The following is a 25,530-nucleotide window of genomic DNA, read 5'->3' as shown; positions in this document are numbered from 1 at the left end:
CCTTCCGTCTGACCAATGAGAAGACGGAACTGCAGTCCTAGACCAATCACGTGTCTGTGTTCTGTCAATTCCGCTCACTGCAGCTGCTGCGACTCTTACCAGGATCGGGAGCGCCTGAGTCTTGTCCGCCAGGTGAGGTGTCCGGGGGGGCTCTGCTGCGCCTCCTGCCCCCAGACTCCGGGGTATGCGCCCACCCACAGCTGCCCCTCCCCGTCCTCTTCATCCACATGCTCAGTGCCAGGGGTGAGGGGGTCTACAGCCCACCACGTCCAGGGGTCACCGTGCTGTGTCCCCTTCTCCTGGGTCCATGTGCCGCAGGTGAGGGAGTCTTTAACCCCGATGTCTGGATGCCGCAGGTGAGGGGGCCCCCCCCCCCCCCCTTCCCCGGTTTCTGGCTGGGTGCCGCAGGAGAGGGGGTCTCCCCCCACTAACCCCCCCCCCCCTCCCCCGTGTCTGGCTGGGTGCCGCAGGAGAGGGGGTCTCCCCCCACTAACCCCCCCCCCCCCTCCCCCGTGTCTGGCTGGGTGCCGCAGGAGAGGGGGTCTCCCCCCACTAACCCCCCCCCTCCCCCGTGTCTGGCTGGGTGCCGCAGGAGAGGGGGTTTTTCTCCCCCGGTGTCTGGCTGGGTGCCGCAGGTGAGGGGGGTTTTTCTTCCCCGGTGTCTGGCTGGGTGCCGCAGGTGAGGGGGGTTTTTCTTCCCCGGTGTCTGGCTGGGCGCCGCAGGTGAGGGGGGTTTTTCTTCCCCGGTGTCTGGCTGGGCGCCGCAGGTGAGGGGGGTTTTTCTTCCCCGGTGTCTGGCTGGGCGCCGCAGGTGAGGGGGGTTTTTCTTCCCCGGTGTCTGGCTGGGCGCCGCAGGTGAGGGGGGTTTTTCTTCCCCGGTGTCTGGCTGGGCGCCGCAGGTGAGGGGGGTTTTTCTTCCCCGGTGTCTGGCTGGGCGCCGCAGGTGAGGGGGGTTTTTCTTCCCCGGTGTCTGGCTGGGCGCCGCAGGTGAGGGGGGTTTTTCTTCCCCGGTGTCTGGCTGGGCGCCGCAGGTGAGGGGGGTTTTTCTTCCCCGGTGTCTGGCTGGGCGCCGCAGGTGAGGGGGGTTTTTCTTCCCCGGTGTCTGGCTGGGCGCCGCAGGTGAGGGGGGTTTTTCTTCCCCGGTGTCTGGCTGGGCGCCGCAGGTGAGGGGGGTTTTTCTTCCCCGGTGTCTGGCTGGGCGCCGCAGGTGAGGGGGGTTTTTCTTCCCCGGTGTCTGGCTGGGCGCCGCAGGTGAGGGGGGTTTTTCTCCCCCCGGTGTCTGGCTGGGCGCCGCAGGTGAGGGGGGTTTTTCTCCCCCCGGTGTCTGGCTGGGCGCCGCAGGTGAGGGGGGTTTTTCTCCCCCCGGTGTCTGGCTGGGCGCCGCAGGTGAGGGGGGTTTTTCTCCCCCCGGTGTCTGGCTGGGCGCCGCAGGTGAGGGGGGTTTTTCTCCCCCCGGTGTCTGGCTGGGCGCCGCAGGTGAGGGGGGTTTTTCTCCCCCCGGTGTCTGGCTGGGCGCCGCAGGTGAGGGGGGTTTTTCTCCCCCCGGTGTCTGGCTGGGCGCCGCAGGTGAGGGGGGTTTTTCTCCCCCCGGTGTCTGGCTGGGCGCCGCAGGTGAGGGGGGTTTTTCTCCCCCCGGTGTCTGGCTGGGCGCCGCAGGTGAGGGGGGTTTTTCTCCCCCCGGTGTCTGGCTGGGCGCCGCAGGTGAGGGGGGTTTTTCTCCCCCCGGTGTCTGGCTGGGCGCCGCAGGTGAGGGGGGTTTTTCTCCCCCCGGTGTCTGGCTGGGCGCCGCAGGTGAGGGGGGTTTTTCTCCCCCCGGTGTCTGGCTGGGCGCCGCAGGTGAGGGGGGTTTTTCTCCCCCCGGTGTCTGGCTGGGCGCCGCAGGTGAGGGGGGTTTTTCTCCCCCCGGTGTCTGGCTGGGCGCCGCAGGTGAGGGGGGTTTTTCTCCCCCCGGTGTCTGGCTGGGCGCCGCAGGTGAGGGGGGTTTTTCTCCCCCCGGTGTCTGGCTGGGCGCCGCAGGTGAGGGGGGTTTTTCTCCCCCCGGTGTCTGGCTGGGCGCCGCAGGTGAGGGGGGTTTTTCTCCCCCCGGTGTCTGGCTGGGCGCCGCAGGTGAGGGGGGTTTTTCTCCCCCCGGTGTCTGGCTGGGCGCCGCAGGTGAGGGGGGTTTTTCTCCCCCCGGTGTCTGGCTGGGCGCCGCAGGTGAGGGGGGTTTTTCTCCCCCCGGTGTCTGGCTGGGCGCCGCAGGTGAGGGGGGTTTTTCTCCCCCCGGTGTCTGGCTGGGCGCCGCAGGTGAGGGGGGTTTTTCTCCCCCCGGTGTCTGGCTGGGCGCCGCAGGTGAGGGGGGTTTTTCTCCCCCCGGTGTCTGGCTGGGCGCCGCAGGTGAGGGGGGTTTTTCTCCCCCCGGTGTCTGGCTGGGCGCCGCAGGTGAGGGGGGTTTTTCTCCCCCCGGTGTCTGGCTGGGCGCCGCAGGTGAGGGGGGTTTTTCTCCCCCCGGTGTCTGGCTGGGCGCCGCAGGTGAGGGGGGTTTTTCTCCCCCCGGTGTCTGGCTGGGCGCCGCAGGTGAGGGGGGTTTTTCTCCCCCCGGTGTCTGGCTGGGCGCCGCAGGTGAGGGGGGTTTTTCTCCCCCCGGTGTCTGGCTGGGCGCCGCAGGTGAGGGGGGTTTTTCTCCCCCCGGTGTCTGGCTGGGCGCCGCAGGTGAGGGGGGTTTTTCTCCCCCCGGTGTCTGGCTGGGCGCCGCAGGTGAGGGGGGTTTTTCTCCCCCCGGTGTCTGGCTGGGCGCCGCAGGTGAGGGGGGTTTTTCTCCCCCCGGTGTCTGGCTGGGCGCCGCAGGTGAGGGGGGTTTTTCTCCCCCCGGTGTCTGGCTGGGCGCCGCAGGTGAGGGGGGTTTTTCTCCCCCCGGTGTCTGGCTGGGCGCCGCAGGTGAGGGGGGTTTTTCTCCCCCCGGTGTCTGGCTGGGCGCCGCAGGTGAGGGGGGTTTTTCTCCCCCCGGTGTCTGGCTGGGCGCCGCAGGTGAGGGGGGTTTTTCTCCCCCCGGTGTCTGGCTGGGCGCCGCAGGTGAGGGGGGTTTTTCTCCCCCCGGTGTCTGGCTGGGCGCCGCAGGTGAGGGGGGTTTTTCTCCCCCCGGTGTCTGGCTGGGCGCCGCAGGTGAGGGGGGTTTTTCTCCCCCCGGTGTCTGGCTGGGCGCCGCAGGTGAGGGGGGTTTTTCTCCCCCCGGTGTCTGGCTGGGCGCCGCAGGTGAGGGGGGTTTTTCTCCCCCCGGTGTCTGGCTGGGCGCCGCAGGTGAGGGGGGTTTTTCTCCCCCCGGTGTCTGGCTGGGCGCCGCAGGTGAGGGGGGTTTTTCTCCCCCCGGTGTCTGGCTGGGCGCCGCAGGTGAGGGGGGTTTTTCTCCCCCCGGTGTCTGGCTGGGCGCCGCAGGTGAGGGGGGTTTTTCTCCCCCCGGTGTCTGGCTGGGCGCCGCAGGTGAGGGGGGTTTTTCTCCCCCCGGTGTCTGGCTGGGCGCCGCAGGTGAGGGGGGTTTTTCTCCCCCCGGTGTCTGGCTGGGCGCCGCAGGTGAGGGGGGTTTTTCTCCCCCCGGTGTCTGGCTGGGCGCCGCAGGTGAGGGGGGTTTTTCTCCCCCCGGTGTCTGGCTGGGCGCCGCAGGTGAGGGGGGTTTTTCTCCCCCCGGTGTCTGGCTGGGCGCCGCAGGTGAGGGGGGTTTTTCTCCCCCCGGTGTCTGGCTGGGCGCCGCAGGTGAGGGGGGTTTTTCTCCCCCCGGTGTCTGGCTGGGCGCCGCAGGTGAGGGGGGTTTTTCTCCCCCCGGTGTCTGGCTGGGCGCCGCAGGTGAGGGGGGTTTTTCTCCCCCCGGTGTCTGGCTGGGCGCCGCAGGTGAGGGGGGTTTTTCTCCCCCCGGTGTCTGGCTGGGCGCCGCAGGTGAGGGGGGTTTTTCTCCCCCCGGTGTCTGGCTGGGCGCCGCAGGTGAGGGGGGTTTTTCTCCCCCCGGTGTCTGGCTGGGCGCCGCAGGTGAGGGGGGTTTTTCTCCCCCCGGTGTCTGGCTGGGCGCCGCAGGTGAGGGGGGTTTTTCTCCCCCCGGTGTCTGGCTGGGCGCCGCAGGTGAGGGGGGTTTTTCTCCCCCCGGTGTCTGGCTGGGCGCCGCAGGTGAGGGGGGTTTTTCTCCCCCCGGTGTCTGGCTGGGCGCCGCAGGTGAGGGGGGTTTTTCTCCCCCCGGTGTCTGGCTGGGCGCCGCAGGTGAGGGGGGTTTTTCTCCCCCCGGTGTCTGGCTGGGCGCCGCAGGTGAGGGGGGTTTTTCTCCCCCCGGTGTCTGGCTGGGCGCCGCAGGTGAGGGGGGTTTTTCTCCCCCCGGTGTCTGGCTGGGCGCCGCAGGTGAGGGGGGTTTTTCTCCCCCCGGTGTCTGGCTGGGCGCCGCAGGTGAGGGGGGTTTTTCTCCCCCCGGTGTCTGGCTGGGCGCCGCAGGTGAGGGGGGTTTTTCTCCCCCCGGTGTCTGGCTGGGCGCCGCAGGTGAGGGGGGGTTTTTCTCCCCCCGGTGTCTGGCTGGGCGCCGCAGGTGAGGGGGGTTTTTCTCCCCCCGGTGTCTGGCTGGGCGCCGCAGGTGAGGGGGGTTTTTCTCCCCCCGGTGTCTGGCTGGGCGCCGCAGGTGAGGGGGGTTTTTCTCCCCCCGGTGTCTGGCTGGGCGCCGCAGGTGAGGGGGGTTTTTCTCCCCCCGGTGTCTGGCTGGGCGCCGCAGGTGAGGGGGGTTTTTCTCCCCCCGGTGTCTGGCTGGGCGCCGCAGGTGAGGGGGGTTTTTCTCCCCCCGGTGTCTGGCTGGGCGCCGCAGGTGAGGGGGGTTTTTCTCCCCCCGGTGTCTGGCTGGGCGCCGCAGGTGAGGGGGGTTTTTCTCCCCCCGGTGTCTGGCTGGGCGCCGCAGGTGAGGGGGGTTTTTCTCCCCCCGGTGTCTGGCTGGGCGCCGCAGGTGAGGGGGGTTTTTCTCCCCCCGGTGTCTGGCTGGGCGCCGCAGGTGAGGGGGGTTTTTCTCCCCCCGGTGTCTGGCTGGGCGCCGCAGGTGAGGGGGGTTTTTCTCCCCCCGGTGTCTGGCTGGGCGCCGCAGGTGAGGGGGGTTTTTCTCCCCCCGGTGTCTGGCTGGGCGCCGCAGGTGAGGGGGGTTTTTCTCCCCCCGGTGTCTGGCTGGGCGCCGCAGGTGAGGGGGGTTTTTCTCCCCCCGGTGTCTGGCTGGGCGCCGCAGGTGAGGGGGGTTTTTTTCTCCCCCCGGTGTCTGGCTGGGCGCCGCAGGTGAGGGGGGTTTTTTTCTCCCCCCGGTGTCTGGCTGGGCGCCGCAGGTGAGGGGGGTTTTTTTCTCCCCCCGGTGTCTGGCTGGGCGCCGCAGGTGAGGGGGGTTTTTCTCCCCCCGGTGTCTGGCTGGGCGCCGCAGGTGAGGGGGGTTTTTCTCCCCCCGGTGTCTGGCTGGGTGCCGCAGGTGAGGGGGTTTTTCTCCCCCCGGTGTCTGGCTGGGTGCCGCAGGTGAGGGGGTTTTTCTCCCCCGGTGTCTGGCTGGGTGCAGCAGGTGAGGGGGTCTTCCCCCCCCTTCTTTCCCCCAGTGTCCGGGCTCCTGGTTGCAGAGATGACCCACAGTGTTCCCTTAGCCTTCTCCTCGGCTCTGGTAGGCATGGTGGCTTGGTGGTGTTGGCTCCTCGTATTCCTTTGTGGTGTTTACTTTCAGGTGTAATGATTCTGCATCTGTTCTTAGATGGTGGTGATGTGAGAAGATGCCTCTGGCAGATCTAAGTTCACATTTCCGTTGTTTTTCATCAGTCACATGCGTTGCTTGGTGCTTGTCGGACTCTGTTGTAAAAGAGAGAGTGATCAGCTAATCGGTCACAATAGCCGGCCGCCGGGTGATCAGCCGATCGCTCACAGCAGCCGGCCACTGAGAATGTGTGCGGGGGGCGGAGCCGAGCGGGGAAGTGTCGGGCTCCATGCACACGTAGCCAGGGTAAATATTGGGTGACTAAGCAAAGCAGTTTGCTTGGTTACCCGATATTTACCTTGGTTACCAGCGTACACCGCTTAGCGCTGGCTCCTTGCACACGTAGCCAGGGTAAATTTCGGGTAACTAAGCAAAGCGCATTGCTTAGTAACCCGATGTGTACCCTGGTTACATGTGCAGGGAGCCAGAGAGAGCATGCGCAGCGAAATCCTACAGATTGCGCTGCTCAAAAAACGTTACAAGCTGCGTTCCTGCCGCCCGACGGTCAGTCGTTCCACGACTGATCTGTCGGGCGGAGCATGCAACGCAGCCTCATCAGTCACAATCCACCGCTCATACGAGTCTATGGGAACAAAGGAAACCGCCAAACGGATTGTGACTGATACAAATTGACGGAAATGGGAACCTAGCCTTATAGAAAGGATCTGCCTCCACGTTCATAGATGTTTGGCCTCCTCCAGGCTATTAGATCTCTAGCATCAGGAGTCTGAAGTTGGGGAGTACACTGTTAATGATTAAGGGGCTAATCCAGGAGGTTTGTCATACATCTCCTCACAATGGTCTGACCTAGCAGAAGTCCATGTCATGTGGAGCTGATTGGCCCCTGGGCCCCCAGATGCTTGCACACATTGTGTATTCTAAGCTTCTGTTTATGGGGTTTATGGGGTGGGGTATCCTAAAACTGCCGTTCACTCGTGTCCTTGTCCCAGAGCGCCCCCTTGTGCTCATTCTGATCAGGAGCCCCTGTGTTACGTGGGTGTGATGTGTGTCCTGCGGATGTCCATAGGAGCAGCTTCTTGTCTGTTTCCAATCCCTGATGGTCACACGGCCTGTAGTATGGATTTTGTTCTGCTGTGTATAAGTGGTTGGGGAGCTGTATCCTGTCAACCAGGTGATAAACCTCCCATTCCCCTCCCACAGGTCATCATGCCGTCTGTCCCCCCTGAATCGGAATCTGTCTCTTCTCCTCACCTTGCTAATAATCGCGTCACCAATGGTACTGTGAACGCAGAGCTTAGCGCGGAGCGGAAGTGGATCCGCCCAGACCTCCCCAGCAAGTGCACATGGCAGCTGGGAACGTCACCGGCCGAGTCCCCGCATCACCATGTGCCCCTGTAAGTATAATATGGGCAGCAGTCCTCCAGACACATCTGCTCGCTGCTACCTATGCAGGGACTAAGCAATCCTCTTTAATCCAGTAACCCCAGTCCATCCATCCTCCCGAACATCCTGCAGAAGATTGGTCACACTCCACTCGTTAGGATCAACAAGATCGGGAAGAGGCATGGACTCAAGTGTGAGCTGTGTAAGTAGCCACCGGACGGAGAGTGTCCGTCTCTTATTAGTTGCCCCCTTTCTTGCTAATCCTGTGTGTTCTCTGTACACGTTTTGATCTCCCCTTGTGTCTGTGTCCTGCAGTGGCCAAGTGCGAGTTCTTCAATGCCGGAGGCAGTGTGAAGGATCGGATCAGTCTGCGCATGGTGGAGGATGCGGAGAGAGAAGGGGTTCTTAAACCAGGAGACACCATTATAGAACCAACATCTGGAAACACTGGTGAGAATATAGGCGGCTTTATTACACGTGGCTTGCGTTACATTACTCCCCCCACACAGTGTGACCAGTGCCCCCCCGCATAGTGTGACCAGTGCTGGTGGCTGGAGACAGCGGTATTACATGTGGCTTGCATTATATAACTGTATATTAGATTCTCGTCCTTAAGTTGTGACGGGTGGTGCCGGCCCACTGGCTACTGAGGTGGCAGATACATATAGAAGTGGTGAGACAAGTTTGATCCCAATGTAGATGTTGAACCTTCACAGCTCCAGCACCTCGTTTTCTGGTCTCCATGTGACCGGAGGAGATGATGTCCTTTCTGAACGCTCTGGATCCCAAGGGTCAGAGCAGATGTGTGGGTGGCGAAGGTCTTGTTTGTCTGGTAGCGTTGTAGTCACAGCGGATAGTCCAGCATTGTTCAAGTCTCGGCCTCATTCTCTTCCCCTCCATATCTCACTGTATAGTATCCTATATCTCATACCTTCCTTCTCAGGGATCGGCCTGGCCCTGGCTGCTGCAGTGAAGGGATACCGCTGTATTATTGTAATGCCGGAGAAGATGAGTATGGAGAAAGTAAGTTTATCAGGAGCGCTATGTAATGTATACTGCTCGTGTGGAACCTTGCAGTGCTCTCCCCGGCCAAGCTCTAGACGATCTAGTACAGAGCTCACATTTCGAATGTGTCCACGCTATTATTGGCATCGGTCCACTCCGGTTTTACTATTCCACTGCACATGTTGCTCCATGCTGTTACTGGGTTTCCAGGGAACATACTAGATGTAAAATATCCTACTAAAAATCATCATTTCAGAACTTTCACGACCTTAATGTCGCTCATACTCTGTACAAATCTATAAAATTGTCCAAAATTTGTTTAATGTAAGAAGAGATCCAGTGCAGAAAGGAAGGCACTCTTCAATATAAATTTCCATGTGGTTTATTCCTTGTGCACACATGTGAAAGGTAGGTACAGACAGCCCCTAAGCAGGAGAAAAATGACTAGCGACGCGTTTCGACCGTATTACACGGTCTTAGGCGGGCTTTGCACGCTGCGACATCGGTAACAATGTGTTAGCGATGCTGCAGCGATAGTCCCGCCCCCGTCGCACGTGCAATATCTAGTGAACGCTGCCGTAGCGATTATTATCGCTACGGCAGCTTCACACGCACATACCTGCCGTGCGACGTCCCTCTGGCCGGCGACCCGCCTCCTTCCTAAGGGGGCGGGTCGTGTGGCGTCACAGCGACGTCACACGGCAGGCGGCCAATTGAAGCGGAGGGGCGGAGATGAGCAGGATGTAAACATCCCGCCCACCTCCGTCCTTCTCATTGCAGCCGGGAGGCAGGTAAGGTGATGATCCTCGCTCCTGCGGCTTCACACACAGCGATGTGTGCTGCCGCAGGAGCGAGTAACAACATCGCACCTGTCGCTGCATCGGCATTATGGAAATGTCGGAGGCTGCACCGATGATACGATAACGACGCTTTTGCGGTCGTTCATCGTATCAAAAAGGTTTTACCACGTTGCGATATCGACTGCGACGCCGGATGTGTGTCACTTTCGATTTGACCCCATCGACATCGCACGTGCGATGTCGCAACGTGCAAAGCCGCCCTTAGTCAGACATCACTAAGACCGTATAATACGGTCGAAACGCGTCGCTAGTCATATTTTTTCCCCTACTTAGAGGCTGTCTGTACCTACTTTTCACATGTGTGCACATGGAATAAACCATATGGAAATTTATATTGAAGAGTGCCTCCTTTCTGCGCTGGATTTCTTCTTACATGCTTGCAGCTGCCCGGCCGATTGTCCGTGCTGCGGAGAGAAGGCCTGGAGACTTGGAGTGGGTGAGCTGAATTCCTTTGTCATTCAAAATTTGTTTAATGGGGTAAATCAAAAGGTCAAACCTACAATAATGTGATTTAATTGTTCTAACGCTCTTATAACTGGGGCTATGGCTGTGTCAGACTCACTGATCGGCCCCATCATTTACACCAGGGGTCTCAAACACGCGGGCCGCATGCGGCCCCTCAGGGTGGTTCGTGCGGCCCACAGGCCCGTGCCCCTGGTCACTATCGCGGCAGGTGCAGGGGCCGCAGCCACTGTCTGCGATTTATGTCAGATGAATGTGTTGCTGGGGCTGCGCTCTCGCGCCGGCAATACAATCATCTCACATAAATCACTGACAGTGACACTGCAGCTGCCGCGATAGTGACCGGGGGCACGGGCCTGGGGGCCGCACGAAGCAGAGAGGAGGGAGCGCGGGACAGGTGAGAAGAAGTGTGTGTGTGTGTGTGTGTGTGTGTGTGTGTGTGATGTTAACCCCTTAGCGACCTATGACGTACTGGGTACGTTATGGCTCCCTGGTACTTAAGGACCCATGACATACCCATTACGTCATGGCAAAATCGCAGCCCCGGAGGCTGCGATCACTGCAAATACCTTAGATTCGGGGAGGAGGGGACCTCAGGAGGGGTGGTGTCTCCTCCCCGGACGTACGGAGGCTGTGATTGGCTGACGAATGCCGTTCAGCCAATCACAGCAACTAATGTTTCAGCCATTGAAAATCGCTGAAACATTGAAATCCAGCCAAGATCAGTGCAGCTGTAGCCCTGATCATTGGCTGGAGCTGGGTGACCTGTGTTTCACCCGCCCCCAGCTCTGATTGGAGAGACCGGCCTTGTGACCGATCTCTCCAATTACTGTGGATCTGGGGCCGGAGACCGCCCACTCAGCTTCACTCCGGCGTCTGTGACTCTGTGGAAGGTGAGGGGATCTGCTGACCCATTACTATAGGATGGGGACAAAGTGCGCACATTACTATGGGACGGGGATAAGGCTGGGGACATTACTATAGGATGGGGACATTACAAGGATGGGCACAATACTATTGGATCAGGAGATTATTACTATAGTATGGGGACATTAGGATAGGGACTAGGATGGGCACATTATTATAGGATTGGGACTAGGATGGGCACATTACTATAGGATAGGGACAAGGATGGGCACATGACTATAGGATGGGGACATTACTACAGGATGGGGACAAGGTGGGCACATTACTGTAGGATAGGGACATTACTACAAGGGAACAAGGATGGGAAACATTACTATAGAATAGGGATAATGCTGGGGACATTACTATAGGGTGGGGACTAGGATGGGGACATTACTATAGGATAGGGACTAGGATGGGCACATTACTATAGGATGGGGACAAGGATGGGCACATGACTATAGGATGGGGACATTACTACAGGATGGGGACAAGGTGGGCACATTACTGTAGGATAGGGACATTACTACAAGGGGACAAGGATGGGAAACATTACTATAGAATAGGGATAATGCTGGGGACATTACTATAGGGTGGGGACTAATTTGGCACATTACTAAAGGATGGGCACATTACTATAGAATGGGGACAGTACTATAGGATGGGGACATTGCTACAAGGGGACAAGGATGGGGAACATTACTATAAGATGGGGGACATTACTATAGGATAGGGACAAGGATGAACACATTACTATAACATGGGGACAAGGATGAACACATTACTGCAAAATGGGGACAAAGATGGGGAACATTACTGTGGGATGGGGCACAATACACCAAGGGGACAAGGATGGGCACGTTACAAGATGGGGAACATTGCTAAAAGATGTTGGTCAAAATTTCTATATAGTGCTAATTGTAAGACTATTAGTTACAAGAAAGGAATAAAATGTAAAAAAAAAAAAAAAGGTTTATATTTAAACAAAGAATGTGCACGTTTGCTATAATGAACAAGTGAAAATGTTGAAAATCAGTGATCCCAAGGTGTGTAAAAAAAAATAAAAATAAATAAAATAAAAAATATATGGTACCAATAAAAATGTCACTTTGTCCTGCAAAGAATGCGGCCCCCCAAATTATTTTTTTTCCTCTGTGCGGCCCATACACCCAGCCCAGTTTGAGACCCCTGATTTACACCGATCACATTCCTCCATGTCACACAGTATCGGAGTGTAGGAGGGGGCCAGGATACTCTTACTAGGTGCTGTATATAATGTGTGACTATATTACAGTGTGAGCTCTGCTGTCATACATGTATTATACTTATATGTACAGGAATAGATAGAAGGTTTGTTAGTGGCAGGAAGAGGAATATGCAGGTGCTGGGAAGTACAGAGCTGGATACTTTTGGTAACTAAGGGAACAGTGCCCTGTTTCAGGTGTGTGTCGGATTGGCCAGCCCCTTTCCTCCTCTGGACTGTGTGGTTTACCTCTCTATGGGGCTGTATTCGTTTAATTGGATGCCATTCGGTCTGTCCAGCGCTCTTGTGACGCCCTGGACCCCAGGGGTCACAGAATAACCCCACATACACACACAACCCCTCCCCTGGTAGGGAACATCCTTCAAACAAAAACCCTTGTTGCCTCCTCCAGGGTCTGATGTCCACACCAGGTGGGGCGGAGCCAGGTGGTTGGCCCCACCCACCGAGGAGTTCACAGGCCTGGAGGCGGGAAAAGTAGTTAGTCAAGTTAGAGCAGTCATGGCGAACCTTTTACAGGCCGAGTGCCCAAACTGTAGCCTTAAACCCATTTTTTTTTTTTTTTTCCGAAGTGCCAACCAATCCTATTATGTAAATAATTGATTGTAACCTTACCTTTGCCGTCTTCTCTTCTCCTCAGCAGGGGGCACCATGCTCATACATGCTTACCACACATTGAAGCTGAGCCCCTGCCCTTTCCAGACACAGCAGTTGGATTGATCTCTCTGGAAAAAATTGCAGCATATTAGACATAGATTTTAGCCTGGAATGCAATCAGATGTCACCCTGTAATCCACATCTACATTGCAAAGTCTGAACATCCTGAAATCCCATAAAGATGTACGAGTTGCTCCCCTCCCCTTTCATTGTGTAGTTCTGTCCCCCTTCCTGGTAAACATGTCCCCCATCCTGAATATATAATTCCTACATTCTGGTATATTTGTCCCCATCATGGCCCCATCCTGGTAAATGTACCCCATTCCTGGTAAATGTCCTCCACTCTGGTAAATGTACCCCATCCTGGTAAATGTACCCCATCCTGGTAAATGTACCCCATCATTGTAAATGTACCCCATCATTGTAAATGTACCCCATCATTGTAAATGTACCCCATCATTGTAAATGTACCCCATCATTGTAAATGTATCCCATCCTGGCATGTTCCCCCATGCTGTTAAATGACCCCATCCTGGTAAATGTACCTCATCCAGGCATGTTCCCTTATCCTGGTAAATGTCCCCTTTCCTGGTAATTGTACCTCATCCTGATAAATGTTCCCCATCCTGGCATTTGTTCATGTACCCCCATTCTGGTAAATGTACCCCTTACTGGCATGTTCATCTTCCTGCTAAATGTACCCCATCCTTGCAGTCATGTTTCCCCCCCCATCCTTGCAGTCATGTTTCCCCCCCCATCCTTGCAGTCATGTTTCCCCCCCCCCCATCCTTGCAGTCATGTTTCCCCCCCCATCCTTGCAGTCATGTTTACCCCCCCCATCCTTGCAGTCATGTTTTCCCCCCATCCTTGCAGTCATGTTTCCCCCCCCCATCCTTGCAGTCATGTTTCCCCCCCCATCCTTGCAGTCATGTTTCCCCCCCATCCTTGCAGTCATGTTTCCCCCCCATCCTTGCAGTCATGTTTCCCCCCCCATCCTTGCAGTCATGTTTCCCCCCCATCCTTGCAGTCATGTTTCCCCCCCATCCTTGCAGTCATGTTTCCCCCCCCATCCTTGCAGTCATGTTTCCCCCCCATCCTTGCAGTCATGTTTCCCCCCTCATCCTTGCAGTCATGTTTCCCCCCCATCCTTGCAGTCATGTTTCCCCCCCCATCCTTGCAGTCATGTTTCCCCCCCCATCCTTGCAGTCATGTTTCCCCCCCCATCCTTGCAGTCATGTTTCCCCCCCATCCTTGCAGTCATGTTTCCCCCCCATCCTTGCAGTCATGTTTCCCCCCCCCCCATCCTTGCAGTCATGTTTCCCCCCCCCCCATCCTTGCAGTCATGTTTCCCCCCCCCCATCCTTGCAGTCATGTTTCCCCCCCCCATCCTTGCAGTCATGTTTCCCCCCCCCCATCCTTGCAGTCATGTTTCCCCCCCCATCCTTGCAGTCATGTTTCCCCCCCCCATCCTTGCAGTCATGTTTCCCCCCCCCCATCCTTGCAGTCATGTTTCCCCCCCCCCATCCTTGCAGTCATGTTTCCCCCCCCCCATCCTTGCAGTCATGTTTCCCCCCCCCCCATCCTTGCAGTCATGTTTCCCCCCCCCATCCTTGCAGTCATGTTTCCCCCCCCCATCCTTGCAGTCATGTTTCCCCCCCCCCATCCTTGCAGTCATGTTTCCCCCCCCCCCATCCTTGCAGTCATGTTTCCCCCCCCCCATCCTTGCAGTCATGTTCCCCCCCCCCCATCCTTGCAGTCATGTTCCCCCCCCCCCCATCCTTGCAGTCATGTTCCCCCCCCCCCCATCCTTGCAGTCATGTTCCCCCCCCCATCCTTGCAGTCATGTTTCCCCCCCCCCATCCTTGCAGTCATGTTTCCCCCCCCCCATCCTTGCAGTCATGTTTCCCCCCCCCCCATCCTTGCAGTCATGTTTCCCCCCCCCCCATCCTTGCAGTCATGTTCCCCCCCCCCCCCCATCCTTGCAGTCATGTTCCCCCCCCCCCCATCCTTGCAGTCATGTTCCCCCCCCCCCATCCTTGCAGTCATGTTTCCCCCCCCCATCCTTGCAGTCATGTTTCCCCCCCCCCCCATCCTTGCAGTCATGTTTCCCCCCCCCCCCATCCTTGCAGTCATGTTTCCCCCCCCCCCCCATCCTTGCAGTCATGTTTCCCCCCCCCCCCATCCTTGCAGTCATGTTTCCCCCCCCCCCCATCCTTGCAGTCATGTTTCCCCCCCCCCCATCCTTGCAGTCATGTTTCCCCCCCCCCCCATCCTTGCAGTCATGTTTCCCCCCCCCCCCCCATCCTTGCAGTCATGTTCCCCCCCCCCATCCTTGCAGTCATGTTCCCCCCCCCCATCCTTGCAGTCATGTTTCCCCCCCCCCCCATCCTTGCAGTCATGTTTCCCCCCCCCCCCCATCCTTGCAGTCATGTTTCCCCCCCCCCCATCCTTGCAGTCATGTTTCCCCCCCCCCCCATCCTTGCAGTCATGTTTCCCCCCCCCCCCCCCCCATCCTTGCAGTCATGTTTCCCCCCCCCCCATCCTTGCAGTCATGTTTCCCCCCCCCCCCATCCTTGCAGTCATGTTCCCCCCCCCCCCCCATCCTTGCAGTCATGTTTTCCCCCATCTTTGCAGCCATATATGCCCCTGTGCTCTGTCGGTTTGCTCCCGTGCTCCCCATGTGTCCCCCGTGCTCCCCATGTGTCCCCCGTGCTCCCCATGTGTCCCCCGTGCTCCCCATGTGTCCCCCGTGCTCCCCATGTGTCCCCCGTGCGCGCTCTGTACCCCACACCTTGGCACAGCCGCACACAGCTTAAAAATAAAAAAACTCACCTTTTCAACACCTGCGCCATCGCTGCGTCCTCAGTTCACTTCCCGCGCGGCCACAAGACACTGGTACCGCCTACTGACGCTCCTCCGTCTCCTAGGCAACAGGAGAGGAGGCGTGTCAGGAGGAGGAGAGATGTCTCCTCTGCTAAACACCAATTTGCATGTCGGCGCGACCACACTGACAGTGCAAACTGGCTGAATGTGGCGACAGCGCGCGTGCCAACAAAAAGGGCTCTGCGTGCCCAGTTTGGCACGCATGCCATAGGTTCGCCATCACTGAGTTAGAGAGTCAAGTGGAGGAGTTTGGAGGTTGAAGTGGAGAGACTGTGTGTGTCTGTGCCTGGGCTCTGACCCAATCAGCAAGGTCGGCAGACGGTGGTGGCTGTCTGCAGGAGTTAGTGGAGGTCTGCGGAACCGTAGGACCGGGGTCGGGCGGTGGCCCGCCGGTACCGAACCGGGTAGCGGATTGAAGCTAAGCACCAAGGCAGGGTACTCAGACCCCAACTAGGCTCGGAAGCCGCCGTAACGGTCAAATTCTCTGATTGCAGTCTGAACCTCAGGGGTTCATTCCCTCCCAAGTCCCGTCAGAAGGCAACAGCCCAACCCGTCCGGATAAGAGCCACCGCCAACGGCTAGAAATCCAAGGGCCAGCGCCTGCGGGCAAAACGGGCTCTCCCGACACGTACAAGCCGGGGAGCGGACCACCTGTGGGAATCCTAAGGGGTCAAACACTTACACACAGGTGCAGGGAAAGACAGCTGCCATCAACCCGTCCGGGGAGAGTGAAGACGCCGCAGCCGACTGCGGGCCCCGTCCAGCCAGCCGTTTGGTTTACCAGAGACTCTGTTATTGACTACCTGAGTGAGTACACTAGTGCCATTCGGCACAGCACTGCACCGTATCGCTGACCCCGCATCCGCGCTGCCTCCCCGCATCGGCACCCGCACCTATCCCCTATCCACCGACATCCACTTTCCCAACCGGGGCCCCTGGGACCAACAGCCCCTATCCACGGAGGGGCCAACACCTCAGCTACTCCCCGCCATCGCTCCCGGGAACTCCCGTCACCAGCAGTGGTGGTGCCCACCATCACCACAACCCCGTGGGTGGCGTCACAACCGACATCCCACCACCAAACCTTCCCTTTTCACTCGTGGGCGAGGAGGCGCTGCTCGAGTCCCCGGGTCCGGCCCCGTGCTTGAGCCACCGAGGAGCAGAAGCTCCGGACCCGAGCGCCAGCGATTTCCCAAGGCGAGCGGCGTTCCCAAAAACCCCTCTCCGCCTGCGTCACTCTAGGTACCTTTCAACAGCTGATGGAAAAGTGCTTGGGGACTTGAACTTTTAAGCCACCCTCATTTATGTGGATGACATTGTCTACTCCAACTCATTCCAAAAACATCTCGACCGACTGAGACAGGTACTTGGGCACTACAATCTGAAGGTGAAACCCTAGAAATGGCATCTCTTCAAGATTGAGATTGAGTATCTAGGTCACACCGTGTCGTGAGATGGAGCACTGCCATCCCAGGAGAAGGTGGCTGCTATCCACAAGTGGCCTGCTCCCAAAACCTTGAGGGAACTAAAAGCCTTTTTAGGACTAGTTGGCTATTACTGCCGCTTCGTAAAGTACTTTGCGGGCCCCCCCAAATGAGTTAGAGAGGAATGGCTGGAGCACCAAAAAATCGGGCCATTCCCTGGTCCCAGAAATAAGATGAGCCCTTGAAGGACTCGCTTACTACAGCACAGATATTGGCTTAGGCAGATTTTGACCAGCCCTTTCACCTGTATACTGATGGTGGCCTCCACGGGCTGGGAGCCATTCTGTCACAGGAACAAGATGGACAGGAAAGAGTTATCACATATGTAAGTAGGTCCTTATGGGACACAGAAACCCCCATAAACTACAATTCGTTTCGTCTGGAGCTTTTGGCCCTCGTGTGGGCTTTGACAGAAACATTTGCAGGCTTCCTGACAGTCACCAAGATTCAAGTCCAAACAGACAACAATCCCTTAGCTCATCTGTAGAATACCAAACTGGGAGCTCTAAAGTAGTGGTGGGTGGCTCGTATAGCCAAGTTTGACTTCAGTATCCATTACCGTGATGCTGCCGCCTAGAGCGCTAATTCGGATGGACTGTCGAGGGTGACCGCTGAGGTTCCCTTAGACCATGATGAATCCTTGGAAGAGGAAAAGACTCCTGACTTCCGAAAGTTCATTCCCCTAGTTGTGGCAGTTCTGTCAGGTGGAGAATCATGTGTACTATCCAAGTCTCTGGGGTGAGCCAAAGAAGAGTGGGGGCGTGCTCAAGTTCAAGATTAAGGTCTGCGACAGATGAAGTAGTGAGTAGCCCAGCAGCAGAAACCGGGCAAGGAAAAAAAAGAGAGCATCTTAATGCCGAAATGAAGAGAGTACTTCACCAGTGGAAATGACTGGAGCTCCGAAAGACCGTACTTTAGTGTAGAAAACAATTCTCCAGAGTCCAAAGTGAGGTGTCAGGTGGCACTCCCGGGAAGCCTGGTGCACAAAGTCGTTGAAGATGTGCTTGAGTTTGGGGCCCACGTCGGCACGATCAAGATTTATCAGTGGCTGCAGCTATACGTGTACTACCCCAGATTGGAGTCTGTAGTAGAAGTCTGTAAGCACTGTCGAATGTGTGATCTTGTTAATGGCATTGAACAGAGGGCACCCATCCAGACCATCCGAAATAAGGAATCATTAGAACTCTTGATAATAGATTATCTTCTCGTGGTACACTCGGCTCGGGGGCCACAGTACTGTTTGGTCATGACTGATCATTTCTCCAAGTTTGTGTGGTCACCCTGACTGGAGATGAGATTGCCGAATCAGCTGCACGAATCATTTGTCACAATTTCATCACAGTGTACGGGTGCCCGACGTGGAACCAGTCTGACCCAAGGTGTATGTTTACAGGGCAAGGTAATGAATCTATATCGTTTGTATGGCATTGAGCGTTCTAGGACCACTCCCCATCATTCCGAGGGCAACGGAGCATGTGAGCGTTTCAACCGGACATTACTCCAGATGCTGAGGACTTTGGAAGAGGATAAGAAAATGCGTTGGCCAGACTACCTATCAGAATTGGTGTGGGCCTATAACAATTGGGTCCACTCCTCTACTGGGTACAATCCCTTCTTGCTGCTGTTCTGGAGAGCTGGACAAGAGGTTTTTGAACTGAACTTAGACCAGCCGGAAGATCTGACAGAGCAAAAGGCCACCTACTGGGTGAAAAAACATCGGCAAGGTTTTCAGACCATCCGACGTCTAGCCGGACAACAGTTGCAGAAGAAAGTTTACAATGGCTGAGGCCCAATCCAGGAGATTCCTCTTTGGCCTGGAGATCAAGTATTCGTCTGAGAGAAGTGCCCCAAGAGCAAATTGAGTGAGAGGTGGGAAGTACAGCCTTACATGGTAATAGAATGGGTGTAAGCTGAAGGTCCCATCTACAAGGTCCAGGTTGAAGACAGTTCGGCTGGTCCCCAAGTTCTCCACCAAAATATCTGAGTCTCCGCCATTCTGAAGTTCCTGCAGCACCAGTAGCCACTGAAGTGCCAAGCCCAGTTCCTGAGACCATGTTATATAAGGATAAGGCTGCACATCAAACTTAGATAATGGTATAATGCCTCAAGCATATGGAAAAATATTTGAAAAATACAATGAAAAATGCTACTTGCTAACTTGAACATGTGAATAATGAATTGCATACCTGCCATGAATATTAGGAAAAAGGAGATATTTAGCAATCGCATTGATCAATGTAACTGAGCCCCAAAACCTCATCAAGGTATATCTCTATATTGGGGTCCCTAGCTCTGTGACCCTAACTGTGTGTCATCTCATTGCAATTAAAAACTGCTGTGGGTGGAGAGGGGCAACCAAGAACTGTCTTATATAGGAGATGGAAAAAACATGGCCGAAAGGGGCGGAGCTGTGTTCACATTCAGAAAAAAAGTTAGTAAGTAGCATTTTTCATTGTATTTTTCAAATATTTTTCCATATGCTTGAGGCATTATACCATTATCTAAGTTTGATGTGCAGCCTTATCCTTATATAGTATGTATTTTTTAGCCTGAGACCATGTTGTCTGGCTATTATGGTGATGAAGACTGTTGGTCCGCTCCAGGAGCGGTTGAGAATCCGGCCTTCTGGTACCAGTGATTCCACAGCCGAACCACTACCGCCACATCAAGAAGAGGAACAGCTGAATCTTCCTGAGATTCCAGTGACAATTGTTTCTCTGGGAAACAATCGGGTTCTGCCCAAAGGTCAGGACCTCTGGTGTTCCCAGAGGTCTACTGCAGGGGTTCCAACAGTCAGATATGTGGTACAGTTTGTCTGCGCTGCCGATGTTCTCTTCTGCTATAGGTGATACATTCCTGTGTTACACTGTGGAACCGTCTGGGATGATGAGAGAGACGGTCACGCTTTGTTGTAGGGGGCCTTGCCAGAGATGAACCTGAAGAAGCTGGCTTTCTTGACTGACTCATGCCCTTACCTCGTCATGGCTGAGGACTGCCATGTTTAAAAAGGGAGGTGTGTAGGAGGTGGCCAGGATTCCCCCACTCCTGCTAGTTGTTGTACTAAAGTGTATTGCATATGTTTGTTTTTAGACTACTAAAAGGTGTAAGCTATTCTGTGTCCTAAAAGTATTGTAGTTACATGCATAGAAATAGGTCTTTTAGTGACAGAGTAATATGCAGGTGCTGGCACACACAGAACTGGATACTTTTGGTAACTAAGGGAACAGTACCACCTGTTCCAGGTGTGTGTTAGATTGGCTGATGTCTCCCATCTTCTCGACTGTGTGTGGTTTAACCCAGCAGAAAAAGTGCAGGAAAGAGTCTGAGAAGACAGACTGGACTGAGAGAGATATAGGAGTGGTTGTGACTCTGACATGGTGTAATCTTGCGGGACACTGCCTGAGGAAACTCCAATAAGCACGGAGTGGGAAGATATACGGTGCCAGCTGCGAAACATCCGTGAGTTGGACCATGGGAGAACCCAGACTTTAGCCAGGCCAGGACCCGTAAGAAGGGAAGACGTCGCCTGAAAGAGCCCAGCTGCCAAGTGCCAGAAGAGAAAAAAATTTCTCTTTTGCCTCGCCCGTAGAAGTGCGCACCAAAGAACCCTACTGTCCCCTGAGAGAGACTTTCTCACAACAGTACCGTGAGTCTACATTTGTGTACCTTATATAGGGCATAGTGTAGACCGCAGTCATTAGATCGCGAAAGCCTTGTGGCCCCAGTATTGGAGGCCAGTCAGACTGTAGCATAGCTAAGTGTATTTCTGATGTTCTGTACTGTTCCCGCTTCTTGTGAGAGTTGACGTGATGGCTGTAGTTTGCCTCAGCTAAGTAGTATACTTGTTTATTACCTCTGCAATTCCTCATACAACCTTTCCACTGCCTTGCTTAGGGGTGGTGAGGGCATTTGCTGCCCTTCCAGGGTGATAGGCAGGCTTGCACCTCCACATGGGGTCTCCGTGGGCTCGCGGCTCTGCGTGGGGTCTCTGTGGGCATGGGCTCGCGCCTCCGGGGGCGCAGACTCACGTCTCTGAGCGGGGTCTTCGGGCTTGCGCCGCCGCATGGGGTCTCTTTACAGAGCTGTATTCATTTCTCCGCAGGTAGACGTTCTCCGTGCTCTGGGAGCAGAGATTGTCCGCACTCCAACCAATGCCCGCTTTGATTCCCCGGAGTCGCATGTTGGGGTTGCTTGGAGATTGAAGAACGAGATCCCCAATTCTCATATCTTGGATCAGGTATTTGGAGAAATGGGGTTTGTTGCATTGGGTATGGGATGGTGGGCAGGGCTGGGTGCATGGGGTGGTGGGCAGGGCTGAGTGTGGCACCGGGCATAGCAGAGTAGATGAGCAGACTCTGCTCTGAAGGACTGAAGCTCAGGGTTGTTCCCTGTTGGATTAAGTGAAGGTGTAAGGCCCTGTCTGGCCACCACGATATGGGCCCTGGGTCATTATAGCTTATGCTCTTCTCTTTATCATCTAGTATCGGAATGCAAGTAATCCTCTTGCTCACTATGATAGCACCGCAGAGGAAATTATCCAGCAGTGTGGCGGTAAGTCGGCCGTGGTGTGGCGGGAAACAGAGACCTTTACCTGACCTGCTTGGGGATAGTCCGTCGTCCTGGGACCGGGCACTGGTTTATGTACAGGTTAGGTTCAGTATGAGACGCTGTGCTGCACAGAAGGTCCCCACAGCCTGGACATGGAGGGGCTCTCTGGCATCGCGATTTAGGGGGGGAGGGCGGCCCGGCCCGGGTACGTTGGGCTTTAGCATACTGTGCGGGTTCTCTACACAGGTTGGATATTGATTACACTACAGCTTCTGGGGAATGTACATGTCATTTTCTGATGTCCAGATAGCTGCTGACTGGATGATGCAGGCAGAAACTTCAGTTATGATCCCTGTTTTTCTGCAGGACGAGTGGACATGGTGGTGGCCGGAGCTGGAACTGGAGGGACAATTACTGGACTGGCACGAAAACTGAAGGAAAAGTGTCCAGACTGCAAGGTGAGGAGGATGAATGTGTAATGTGCATGCGCTGCACACATTGGATATGTGAGCCATGGCACGACACAAAGCAGATAACTTCTTACTGTGGCCTCAGACTAAAAAAGATAATGCACCCCCGGTCTAGAGGTGGAGTCTAACGCCGGTACTGCACATGTGTGGTAATCTTAGCGATGACCGTCTCCGGATGAGATGGGCACATGCATGGTAGCGGGCTGATCCCCATGTGGCCCAGACCGTCTGTATACATGACTTATAAAGCTGTCATGACGCCTATACAGGAGACTGGAAGAAAAGATGTTTTCACTTTTTCTTAGGTAGTCGGGGTGGATCCAGAAGGTTCAATTCTAGCAGAGCCTGAGGTGCTGAACCAGACAGACAAGACGGGATACGAGGTGGAAGGGATCGGATATGACTTCATTCCCACTGTGCTAGACCGGACGGTAAGACATCACCTCATGATGGTGAGACTATGCCTGGATTAACCAGTAACTTTTCAGTCATAGATCTGTGGCAGAATAGCTGGATTATCAGTAATCGTAGAGATCTGTGGTGGTAGAGGAAAAGCTGGAGAATTGGGGACCATAGTCTAGCGATTCCACCGCAGATCACTATCAGTGATAGTAGAGATCTGTCGGGGCAGCGAAGGGATCTATGTGCAGGACAGTGTGATCCTCTTGAAGCTGACATTGCGGATTCTCTACCTGGCAGGTGGTTGATAAATGGTACAAGTCAAGTGATGAAGAGTCTTTCTCTATGGCCCGAGCACTGATCAAGGAGGAAGGACTGCTGTGTGGTGAGTTCAGAAGTGTTATGAAGATGCAGATTATAATTTGCCAACACAGTGCAATGTTGGTTGCCCTCTGAGTGTTCATCCGGCGAGGGCCGCCATGGGCTGCCCGGTGACAGTGACTTTCTCTTGGCAGGAGGCAGTTCTGGCAGTGCCATGAGTGTAGCTGTGACTGCTGCACAAGACCTGGAGGAAGGACAGAGATGTGTGGTGATCCTGCCGGACTCTGTGCGGAATTACATGTAAGAGTCCATGTGCCGCCTGCTGCCGCGTTCACACCACGTGTTTGGAGCAGACCTGAGAATCCCTAACACATTTTATTTGTTCTCAGGTCCAAGTTCCTCAGTGATAAATGGATGACTCAGAAACAATTCCTTAAGGTGGAGGAACTGGAGGGAAGTAAACCCTGGTAAGAGGGGGTGCCAGCTTTTCATTTTAGGCTTTATTTTCTTCAGGATATTTTGATCTGATATGTGGCCTCCAGGTGTATCTGCCTTGTGCTTGTCTTTTTTCTGGAGATGGTTGTTGAGGACACGAAAGGACTTATTGTGCCGTTCAGTATGACATTGAGAGAGATATAGATAGAGATAGATTGAGATTATATATATATATATATAATATATATATATATATATATATATATATATATATATATATATATATATATATATATATATATATATATATAATCTCAATCTCAATCAATGTGCATTGTGGTATTTCATGGTTGAGCTAATCTCTCATGTATGGCACAATGTGACCATGTGCATGACTGTCATTTGCTGCTTCAATATTCCCTCATTTGTTATCTTCAGGTGGTGGAACGTCAAGGTTTCGTCATTATCTCTTTCTGCCCCCCTGACTGTCCTCCCAACTGTCAGCTGCAGCCAGACAATCCAGCTCCTCCGAGAAAAAGGTTTTGACCAAGTTCCCATTGTGTCAGAGTCTGGGTGAGTCACGGCACGACGAGTGCGCAGCCACACGGCTGTATCTGTGCTGCGGGTGATTATTATAACTTAATCTATAAGACTGCGGCAGACTGAACAACCTCTTAGACAGCCCCTTGCTTGCGGGCCTGTCCTCAGCCCCAAGCTGGCGGCCCCCGTGCCTGCGGGCTGTTCCCTGCCCCCACGCCCTGTCCCCAGCCCCATGCGCTGCTGTTGGCTCTTTACATTACTACACACGGTGACCTATTGTGGCCGGTGTTATATCTTGCAGGTTAGTTCTTGGTATGGTGACACTTGGGAACATGCTGTCGTCTGTGCTGGCCGGGAAGGTGAAATCCTCAGATCCTGTAACCAAAGTAATTTACAAGCAATTCACACAGGTACAGCGGGAGATTGTGGGGTGAATGTTATCAGACGTTGGCAATATGGCTGGTCCTCGTGGTGCTGAGTCTGTGGTCCAGCCGCTCTAAAGTAGAAGTATGTGCTCAATAGCCGTGATCATCTCTCTGTTCTAGGTGCACCTCATGGACAATCTGGGGAAACTTTCCCGCATCCTGGAAACGGATCACTTCGCTCTTGTTGTTCATGAGCAAATTCAGTGTAAGTTGCTGCGCCGCGCCCCTGCCTCTGCGCCGCGCCCCTGCCTCTCTTTTTTTTATTTCTTTATTTTTTGCCTTTTTATTCTTGTCTTGCAACAAAACAACGCTGCTGAAAAGTGAGCAGTGCTGGGCATCCTCGTGCTCATTTGGGCCAGCTCATACACAGTGTATGGGGCTGAGACTGGGCGTGACAAAGTCCACCCACCAAATTCATGAAGAGTTGTGAGTACCGTGTGCCAGGAATGTTACTGCAAGCACTGACTGGAGTAACGTTGCTGCTGGATCTGTGCTCTGCTTGTAACGTGCCTAATTCAGCAAGTGTTGTGCACCTGTTAATAACTTGGGGGATATGACTTTGTATCATGTTGTAGGCAAAGAGACCCTGAATCCTACGAGGTATCACTTAGATTACTGGCTGCGGCCATTCTGACACAATCAGAAATGCAGCATAGCTCAGTAGAGATTATAAATTGAAAGGGAGGTGACAATTAGAGGAGGACATGTGCCGGACCTCCATGCCTGTGACATTGTAGTCCAAGCAGTGAGAATTCCTGTTGCTTAAACAAACATGGCAAATAAACAGACTGCACCTTAACAAGCCAGGCCGCCCTGAAGAGGAGTCATTTCGAGGTGTCACAAGTTTCTTCTCCAGTATCACACAATCAACAGAACAAGGGATGGGTGAACATCCCAGGAACCTTTTTATTATGTGCAAACTGGAAGGTCCATAAAATAATCCACCACCCTGAGGCTAAAATAATCCAGAAATGGGATAAATGCCCCGGGAGATGAGTCACACTCCTCCAGGGGTGTCTATTCCAGGGTAATCAGAGTTTTTCCAAGTTTCTCTGGGGTGTGGCCGTAGCATTAGCATTCTACAAAGGATGAATTTTACTGCCTCCTTGTTCTCCTCAGGCCCAGTCCTTATAGCCAGGGGTAAGCAGACAGGTAGGCTGTTTTCAGGCCTCCATGGAGATGAAGGCACTACAGGGGGTGATTTTTGGCATTTAGAGAGCAGGGGAGTAATGAATGGACAGTCAGGACATGAGCTAATTCAATGATCCAACCTTCTGTATTGTACACAATGACACAGAATGACAAGCCAACAATCCTAAAATCAGTCAGAATATATATAAACAAAATACTAACCCACCATACTATACTATCACATTAACCCTTACAACATGCTGTCTTCAGATTACATTCTAGAAACCTGCTGCCAGATCCCCTTTATAACTGACCCAGCATCGGTCTGCCTGGTTTAGACCTGACATTTCTGAGTTCTGCGCTGTTTCTCAGCAGATCACAACGATGGCTCCTCCAGTAAGAAGCAGATGGTCTTTGGGGTGGTGACTGCTATCGATCTCCTGAACTTTGTGACGCGGGAGCGGGAACGGCGAGTTAGTGAATCGAGTGACAGAGACCCCAGTGAAAGGACCAGACACTTTAGTGCTTCTTAGATGGATGGACTCCGCGGATCCAGAGCTGTGCTAGTGTCGTACATAACGAAGAAGGAAATTTTACTACATGAAGGTCAATTTTAATGTCATGTTACTAAATTGCATTTTCTTTATGAAAGAAAAAGTGCTGAACCAATAAATGAGGTTACATTA

At 54.9% G+C, this 25,530-nt stretch overlaps 1 protein-coding gene across 4 annotated transcripts; it reads left to right on the top strand.

Annotated features, from left to right (window-relative positions):
• Positions 1 to 25,530, top strand: CBS (cystathionine beta-synthase). Of its 4 annotated transcripts, none has more exons than XM_075334808.1 (16): positions 1 to 132; positions 6,875 to 7,068; positions 7,153 to 7,259; positions 7,373 to 7,507; positions 8,001 to 8,080; positions 20,678 to 20,812; positions 21,057 to 21,126; positions 21,490 to 21,581; positions 21,899 to 22,024; positions 22,293 to 22,377; positions 22,508 to 22,613; positions 22,703 to 22,780; positions 23,187 to 23,321; positions 23,590 to 23,698; positions 23,834 to 23,918; positions 25,220 to 25,530. In XM_075334808.1, exons 1-16 carry the CDS (start codon positions 16 to 18, stop codon positions 25,375 to 25,377), a joined length of 1,812 nt encoding a protein of 603 aa, XP_075190923.1. In that variant the 5' UTR covers positions 1 to 15; the 3' UTR covers positions 25,378 to 25,530. The 4 variants fall into 4 exon arrangements, with proteins under 4 accessions (XP_075190923.1, XP_075190922.1, XP_075190926.1 ...); XM_075334807.1 differs by having other exon boundaries at positions 25,217 to 25,530; XM_075334811.1 differs by lacking the exon at positions 1 to 132 and adding an exon at positions 238 to 318 and having other exon boundaries at positions 25,217 to 25,530.

Source organism: Anomaloglossus baeobatrachus, chromosome 2 (assembly GCF_048569485.1).
Source record: "Anomaloglossus baeobatrachus isolate aAnoBae1 chromosome 2, aAnoBae1.hap1, whole genome shotgun sequence".
NCBI classification, from domain to species: Eukaryota; Metazoa; Chordata; class Amphibia; order Anura; family Aromobatidae; genus Anomaloglossus; species Anomaloglossus baeobatrachus.
Note: the sequence above shows the minus strand (reverse complement) of the source record. Positions and strands in the feature narration are given on the sequence as shown.